At 41.8% G+C, this 9,070-nt stretch overlaps 1 protein-coding gene across 1 annotated transcript in view; it reads left to right on the top strand.

Moving 5' to 3' along the window:
- Positions 1-4,345, top strand: part of ube2m (ubiquitin conjugating enzyme E2 M) — a 7,535-nt gene extending 3,190 nt beyond the window's left edge. Inside the window, exons 4-6 of the mRNA XM_082185667.1 lie at positions 1,368-1,471; positions 2,017-2,080; positions 3,246-4,345. Of these exons, the coding sequence (XP_082041793.1) occupies positions 1,368-1,471; positions 2,017-2,080; positions 3,246-3,386 (309 nt within the window). The 3' untranslated portion in view covers positions 3,387-4,345. The remainder of the gene's footprint in view (positions 1-1,367; positions 1,472-2,016; positions 2,081-3,245) is intronic.
- The last annotated feature ends 4,725 nt before the right edge of the window (positions 4,346-9,070 follow it).

Below are 9,070 nucleotides of genomic sequence, written 5' to 3'. Positions count from 1 at the left end.
AGAGCTGAGAGAGAGATCAGACCGTAGAGAGCTGAGAGAGAGATCAGACCGTAGAGCTGAGAGAGAGATCAGACCGTAGAGCTGAGAGAGAGATCAAACCGTAGAGAGCTGAGAGAGAGATCAGACCGTAGAGCTGAGAGAGAGATCAGACCGTAGAGAGCTGAGAGAGAGATCAGACCGTAGAGAGCTGAGAGAGAGATCAGACCGTAGAGAGCTGAGAGAGAGATCAGACCGTAGAGAGCTGAGAGAGAGATCAGACCGTAGAGAGCTGAGAGAGAGATCAGACCGTAGAGAGCTGAGAGAGAGATCAGACCGTAGAGAGCTGAGAGAGAGATCAGACCGTAGAGCTGAGAGAGAGATCAGGCCGTAGAGAGCTGAGAGAGAGATCAGACTGAGAGAGAGATCAGACCGTAGAGCTGAGAGAGAGATCAGACCGTAGAGCTGAGAGAGAGATCAGACCGTAGAGAGCTGAGAGAGAGATACTGTGATCTCCATTCAGAGACACACACGTGATCCTTCAGTTCGTCTGTCTATCAAACTCTGACTAACCCATATCACAACATTCAGATCTGTGTCGGCACTGACCCGGAGAGAGTCGTCATGAATCCGCTTCACAGTCTTTTCAACCTCACAGTGTCATTATTTCTGTGATGCAATAGTTAAAATTATCATAGAAGTACTGGGATAAAAGTTTAAAGTTCAAATATGAACACTGATGTCTACGATAGCGATAGAAACTTGGTGTTTAAAATAACGCATTTATCGATTACATTGTTTCGTCACTAAGTGGCGACAAGTAACTGTTAAAAAATGTATTTATTGGAGAGAATGTAGGACTGTAAGATGCTTCTGAAATAAGTCAGAAAGGTGTGATGATTTGTTTTCGTAAATATGACTCATCTTGTACATCATGTACAGTCTGTATAAGTGTGTGATTTAACTTTTCCGATGGTCTAGTGTTAAAAAAATTGCAATATCGAATCTCAATACTTGTAGAACCGCAATTCTTTAAAAAATCGCAATGCATGTCGTATCGGCACCCGAGTATCGAAGCGGGAGATGGTGTCTCATCCCAGCCCTACTCATGGTGTAAACTTTCTTTTGCTGTCTTTATCTTCTTAACCCTTTACAGTTTGCTTTGTCCCTTTCTTTATTTCTTAATTTGCCATTTACAAATGTATTTACGATGAGCTGACATGTTTAGTCACTTCCATGTTTTTATGGCTTTATTTTTGCTTGAAAGGAAGATACTCGTACCGGAAACTAACTGGTACTAGTCCTTGCAAATTACCTTCTAACAGCAATTCTAAAAGCTTGTTAAATGATGATTAAAGCGTGTCTAAAGGTCAGATGCTCTTCTCTTTCAGGTGGGACAGGGTTACCCTCATGACCCTCCAAAAGTCAAATGTGAAACGATGGTTTATCACCCCAACATCGACCTTGAAGGAAACGTCTGTCTAAATATCTTGAGGTATTGTGTGCTCACCTTTTCCTCACGTTCATCATCATAGACCAGCGAACCCGTTTACAGCAGAACTGTACATAAGCACAAACACTGTCAGATCTTCAGCACTGGTTAAATACTGTAAAATCTTAGTTTATTCTGCATGACACGATGTTCCTTTTGCTTGATCTAGAACGCTTTTACTTCTAATATTTTAATGTCTGCTTTTGTGAAGTACATTTTTACGGGTTTGAGTAAATAATGACAGTTTTGTGAATTTTGAAGTGATTCCGTTTAATAATTTGTCTCAAACATGTCTCTTTTTTTTAACATGATTTCCAAAATACTGTCTAACATTCAGTTGTGTGTGTGTGTGTGTGTGTGTGTGTGTGTGTGTGTGTGTGTGTGTGTGTGTGTGTGTGTGTGTGTGTGTGTGTTAAATGGTCCTGGGATTGAGCAGTGCTGCTGATCCTGTACAAGACTGAGTGTTTGACGGCAGGAAATGTGTGGAAATAGTCATGATGAATTATGAGAGTGTAACTGAGGAAGCACTTTGACTCTTTATGTTTCAGAGAAGACTGGAAGCCGGTCTTGACGATTAACTCCATCATATACGGACTACAGTATCTGTTCCTCGTAAGTTCAGCTTACACTTCCTGAATGTCGAATCACTGCGCGTCATGTTGATTAGTTTGGTGACACGAACCTCGAAACCAAACTTCATGACGTGTGAGGTTCACGTCGATTCGTTTAATTATTCTTTAACCTCAAATCATTGTGTTTGTTCACTGGTACGATATCTATTGCTTGCCCTAGTCTAAATGCAGTCCATTCACTGTAGATAACATCTATTTCTTCTCATGTTTTCTTACAGTTTAAAGGAGTAGTTCACAGAATTTAAATTTGCTGATAATTTACTCTCCTCCACGTCATACAAGATGTTCATGTCTTTCTTTCTTCGGTCGAAAAGAAATGAAGGTTTTTAAGGAAAACATTCCAGGATTTTTCCCCATATAGTGACGTCAATGGGGTCCAACGGGTCGAAGGTCCAGATGTGAGTTTCAGTGCAGCTTCAAAGTCTCGACTCGATTCAGCCGAGGAATAAGAGTCTCATCTAGACAAACCAGCGGACATTTTATAAAGAAATAAACATTATATACTTATAACCACAAACGCTGGTCTTGCACGTCCACAACTTCATGCATTAAGTAATCTCGTTGGAAGGGACAGGTGGTAAACTAACGTAAGCGGAGGATGTAGGGAAGGGCGAAAACTGATTTTCTCCTCCAACTTCAAAATCATCCGACATCGTTGGTTTACCATTTATTTATTTATTGTAAATGGCGTTTGACTCAGTCTTTGCACGTTGGCTTTATAAACACTGGGTCTGTTCTTCCGCCTACGTCACGCTTGACCTTTCAACCTGATGACGTAATGTGTGGCTCATCACAGCTAGTGCAAGACCCAGCATTAGTGGTTAAAAGTGTATAAATGTTTATTTTTGTTATAAAATCTCCGCTGGTTTGTCTAGATGAGACTCTTATTCCTCGGCTGGATCATGTCGAGACTTTGAAGCTGCACTGAAACTCACATTTGGACCTTCAACCCGTTGGACCCCATTGACGTCACTATATCCACTATAAGTCAATTATCTGGAAATTTTAATTCTGAAGTGAACTTATCCTTTAATTGGTGAATAGTGTGTCATTTACAGACATGAAAATCAAACTTACATGCCGTTCATTTGTGGTATTTGTGAGCAAGCCCTGTGCTAATCGTTCCCGTGTGTTTCCGCTTCCAGGAGCCGAATCCCGAAGACCCGCTGAATAAAGAAGCGGCCGAAGTCCTTCAGACGAACCGGCGGCTCTTCGAGCAGAACGTCCAGCGCTCACTGCGCGGCGGATACGTGGGCGCTACGTACTTCGAGCGCTGTCTGAAATAGTCCTGCGCGCCGGCCCTCACGTCCGAGAATGCATTTATCGTTTACATGCGCTGAGATGCACTGACCGACACACTGACCGGAGCGCGGGGGGGTTATTAAGGAATAGGCTGGGAAAGGCTGGTCAGTGATTGTTGCTCAGAGAATTCAGTCGTATTTTGCCACTATGCTGGTACCCACTGTTTATTTTTGCTGAGATTCACATGCTAACTTATCCTCCCACTCACAGACATGAACCGAGAGCGAGACGTCATTTCACTTCTCTTGTATTCCATTATGAAGGCTTGAGGACTGATTTCCTCTGGGCGTCAGCGACGGAGACCCTGCCTCGCGTCGCACATATTCAACTGTGTTTAGTAGTCACTAATTTTTATGTTTGAAAAAAAAAAAAGACGTGTATAGCATCGCATCCGACCAATTCTGATAGTATTGACAAATTGATAACCCTTTGAGCCTGGAGACTGGTTAACACGAGATCCACAGGATCCGTCTGCAAATTGGGCTGTTGTGAGCTTGGGAGACCTTAAGATGTTTTGCTATAGTTTTCCTGGTTGGGAATGGGTGGGATTGGATTTTCTTGAGGAGGGAAGGGTATGACGTAGGGTTAGGAATGGTTACGTAAAATGTTACAATTCTGTTGTGTATATTGAAATCCCAGTTGTTCACGATGACTGCAATATGAATTATGTTAAATAAAATATTGATTTGAATGCCTACATTTTAAGATTAGTGTAAATTACAACAGCAGATTGTCTTTAAATAACAACAACGACGACAATAAAATGTTTTATCTGACTTGGACCAAAGTGCCTCTGCATCAGGACAGACAGTTGCATCGTCAGAACATGGATTATCATGTTGATTATTAACTTTAACATAGGAGAAAATCATACATGTGTTCATGTGATAATCCAAACGCTCTGTTTTGCTGTGTCATCATTAATTAAAAGCTGTAAAAATCACATTTCTTTCTAACAGTTTTACACATTACTTCGATATCCAGTGTGAATGTGCGAGCGAAAGCCACAGGTCCTCACAGGAAAAATCAGGCCACTATTAGCTGCCATCATCCCCATATACTGATTGGCTTCATCACTGTCTCCTCTCCACCAGTAAGCTGGTGTGTGGTGGGCGTTCTGGCGCAATATGGCTGCCGTCGCATCATCCAAGTGGATGCATTGGTGGTGGTTGAGGAGATTCCCCCTTCTATGTAAAGCGCTTTGAGTGCAGAGAAAAAGCGCTATATAAATGTAATGAATTATTATTATTATTATTAAATAAATCAGATTTAAGGAAAAGCATATTTCCTCTTCACTGTGAACAAAGTCTTCAATATCTGGGTCTTGTTCTGGAAACTTCCATTTGTCCTCGAAGAGTTCTGATTGTCTTCTGTCATTGTGTTTTATAAATCTGTCAGAGAAACTCAGGATGACATGTTTCGGTGATATTAGAAGGTTGAAGCGTTTGAGAAGCAGGAGAGAGGAAGAGCTGGAGAACATTGATGATGATGATGAAGGACCGGTTACAGTAACGACCCGCTGGAGAACACTGATGATGATGGACCGGTTACAGTAACGACCCGCTGGAGAACACTGATGATGATGGACCGGTTACAGTAACGACCCGCTGGAGAACACTGATGATGATGGACCGGTTACAGTAACGACCCGCTGGAGAACACTGATGATGATGAAGGACCGGTTACAGTAACGACCCGCTGGAGAACACTGATGATGATGAAGGACCGGTTACAGTAACGACCCGCTGGAGAACACTGATGATGATGAAGGACCGGTTACAGTAACGACCCGCTGGAGAACACTGATGATGATGAAGGACCGGTTACAGTAACGACCCGCTGGAGAACACTGATGATGATGGACCGATTACAGTAACGACCCGCTGGAGAACACTGATGATGATGAAGGACCGGTTACAGTAACGACCCGCTGGAGAACACTGATGATGATGAAGGACCGGTTACAGTAACGACCCGCTGGAGAACACTGATGATGATGGACCGGTTACAGTAACGACCCGCTGGAGAACACTGATGATGATGAAGGACCGGTTACAGTAACGACCCGCTGGAGAACACTGATGATGATGAAGGACCGGTTACAGTAACGACCCGCTGGAGAACACTGATGATGATGGACCGGTTACAGTAACGACCCGCTGGAGAACACTGATGATGAAGGACCGATTACAGTAACGACCCGCTGGAGAACACTGATGATGATGAAGGACCGATTACAGTAACGACCCGCTGGAGAACACTGATGATGATGAAGGACCGGTTACAGTAACGACCCGCTGGAGAACACTGATGATGATGAAGGACCGGTTACAGTAACGACCCGCTGGAGAACACTGATGATGATGGACCGGTTACAGTAACGACCCGCTGGAGAACACTGATGATGATGAAGGACCGGTTACAGTAACGACCCGCTGGAGAACACTGATGATGATGAAGGACCGGTTACAGTAACGACCCGCTGGAGAACACTGATGATGATGAAGGACCGGTTACAGTAACGACCCGCTGGAGAACACTGATGATGAAGGCCGTCACTGACAACATTCAGATGCTCTTTCCCTCCAATTTCCTTCTGTTCTCTAATCAACAGATTCATAATCATATCTGTGTAGGCCAATGTACAAACAGCCTAACATTTAAAAAAAAAATTGTTGATGCATTGATTTTGAATGAAATGATTAATGAAATGTTTATTCCTTAATATCACCATATACTTAAAGGTGTCAGTGTTGTTTAATAGAAATAACATGGAAAAACACTATATTGGGTTCCAGTAAGAACTAAATGAGGATGCATTAAATGTGTCTTGCCCTGTAGTTGTTGTTTATGAGAAATAATTACTTATCTTCATAATATATAACCTTTTACTGTTCATACACATATCAGCACAAATCATGACCCGCCACAAGACCTGACAGATGTCCATTCATGAAGAATTATTCTTTTGTGCTCATTCTTATAAATAAACCAGTTCACAGATCGCATTGAATGATTCATTTCTAATTTTGACTAATCCGATTCCAGACGGAGTCAAATCGCTGAATTAGTTTGTCCGAGTCAGAAACTGGGAGAAACATGATCACACACACATGTTCTCCTGAAGGCTTGAGAACGTAGAGGCTTCACACAGATTATGGTTTTGCGTTTCACTGCTACTTGTCCATTGTTTTCTCTGTTGCATTGATGGATGTATTTGACGCTAGTATATTCTGCACTGCCTCACACATGAGCGCTCAAGTTAGAATAAGTTAAGACCTTACATTTACATTTATGCATTTGGCAGACGCTTTTATCCAAAATGACTTACATTGCATTTCAAGCTACACATTTACATTCTTATCAGTTCTTGCTTTCCCTGGGAATCGAACCCATAACCGAGCCCAACGCTATACTGTTTGAGCTCCAGGAAAGCTCTAAAGCTCTGTTACAGCAGTGAGTTACAGTAGTGTGTTACAGTAGTGTGTTAGAGTAGTGTGCTACAGTAGAGTGTTAGAGTAGTGTGTTAGTGTAGTGTGTTAGAGTAGTGTGCTACAGTAGAGCGTTAGAGTAGTGTGCTACAGTAGAGTGTTAGAGTAGTGTGTTAGTGTAGTGTGTTAGAGTAGTGTGCTACAGTAGAGTGTTAGAGTAGTGTGTTAGTGTAGTGTGTTAGAGTAGTGTGCTACAGTAGAGCGTTAGAGTAGTGTGTTACAGTAGTGTGCTACAGTAGAGCGTTAGAGTAGTGTGTTACAGTAGTGTGCTACAGTAGAGTGTTACAGTAGCAGGGCTCTAGAGTGCGACCAAATTTTGTAAGGGTGCGACTAAAATTTTTCCTAGGTCGCACCGGTGCACCTAATGTCCTCGCATCCGCTGCCTCTCCACGAACTAAGTGTTTGTTCTCCTTTGACGGAACTCACACTCTTCTCTCACGCTTAATGAGTGATGACGGAGGACAGAATTAAACATTCAAACGTAGCCTGGTTACACTTAAGGTCTGTGATATTAGTCTGATTTTATTTTAGATTTCGGCTTCCAAAGATTATAAAAAATAATATATTGAGGTAAAACCATTAAAAACTATAGCCGCATTCTATCTAGCGCAACTTCTTCCCTTCGCAGCATTACACTGTCATTTCTCCCTAAAACTCAAACCTAACGACAGAATCAGCACGATCGGTGATTGTTGTAAAATGCAGTCTAGCTACTGTTGCTAACTTGCGAGACGCGTTAAATAATTAAAAGAGCTATTAAAAGCACAAAATCTGCGCAAGAGATGTTGTTCGCAAGGCGGCACGCGCTCCGAAACCGAGACAAGCAAATTATAGCCTACTTTGGGTTTAATGTGCGTGTCTAAACGATCAAATGTACACAAAAGTATGTCAAAATGACCGGCTTGGAGATTCACTAAAAACAGTTTATGTCTTAAATGGACGTAGTTATGGAAATAGTTGGGAGAATATGGTGCATCAGATCAGTAGCAGATCTGCACTCGGTCTTAAAGGGGCCGCAGTCTAGTAAACATGCGGAGGATTGCGCCATTAATGCGAATCAAACAACAAGAGAAAAATCACTACAAAGCTCTTGAAAGAATAACTTCAGCTTTATTAAGCATTAATATATTTATGAAAAATTATGCAGTGTTATTTTACATTTGATTACTTTATTAGATTTCTTTTTAGACTAATATATATATATATATATATATATATATGTGTGTGTATGTATATATATATATTTATATATATAAAAACAAAAAGAACCGATAAGAATACAGTTAAAGTACCGGATCGATAAGCAGTATCGGTAAGAGTAGGAATACCGTTAAAACCCTTTACTCCCCGGTCAATGCTCCGACAACAGCCCAGACATGAAGCTACTTCAGCCACCATTCTCCCCAGTCCCTGGTAAGATGCCAAGCCCTGGTCTTTCGTCGGAGATGGCATCCGACTCAGAGACGGAGGTAGAGCCTATACCGCGCCTGAGCTAGAGACTCAAAATAGTTAGTTTGGCAGCTCAGTGAAGCACTTTAAATTATTTTTTTATTTTTTTATTTTTTATTTACCTACACCTTATTCTTGTTTAAAATCATTTACATAATATGAATGTATATAGAGCGTGATAAAAAGGTGACCTTGAAATTGTGGCGTTAAAGGTGACGCGAGCCGAGAAAAATTTTCGGTGCACCCAAATTTTGTGCTGGTGCACCTAAATAAAAAAGTTAGGCGCACCAGTGCAACCAAGGCAAAAAGTTAGTCTGGAGCCCTGAGTAGTGTGCTACAGTAGTGTGCTAGAGTAGAGCGTTAGAGTAGTGTGTTACAGTAGTGTGCTAGAGTAGAGCGTTAGAGTAGTGTGTTACAGTAGTGTGCTAGAGTAGTGTGCTACAGTAGAGCGTTAGAGTAGTGTGCTACAGTAGAGCGTTAGAGTAGTGTGTTACAGTAGTGTGTTACAGTAGTGTGTTAGAGTAGTGTGCTACAGTAGAGTGTTAGAGTAGTGTGTTAGAGTAGTGTGCTACAGTAGTGTGCTAGAGTAGAGCGTTAGAGTAGTGTGCTACAGTAGTGTGCTAGAGTAGAGCGTTAGAGTAGTGTGTTACAGTAGTGTGCTAGAGTAGTGTGCTACAGTAGAGCGTTAGAGTAGTGTGCTACAGTAGAGCGTTAGAGTAGTGTGTTAC

Source organism: Leuciscus leuciscus (assembly GCF_965113295.1).
Source record: "Leuciscus leuciscus genome assembly, chromosome: 12".
In the NCBI taxonomy this organism is placed as follows: domain Eukaryota; kingdom Metazoa; phylum Chordata; class Actinopteri; order Cypriniformes; family Leuciscidae; genus Leuciscus; species Leuciscus leuciscus.
Note: the sequence above shows the minus strand (reverse complement) of the source record. Positions and strands in the feature narration are given on the sequence as shown.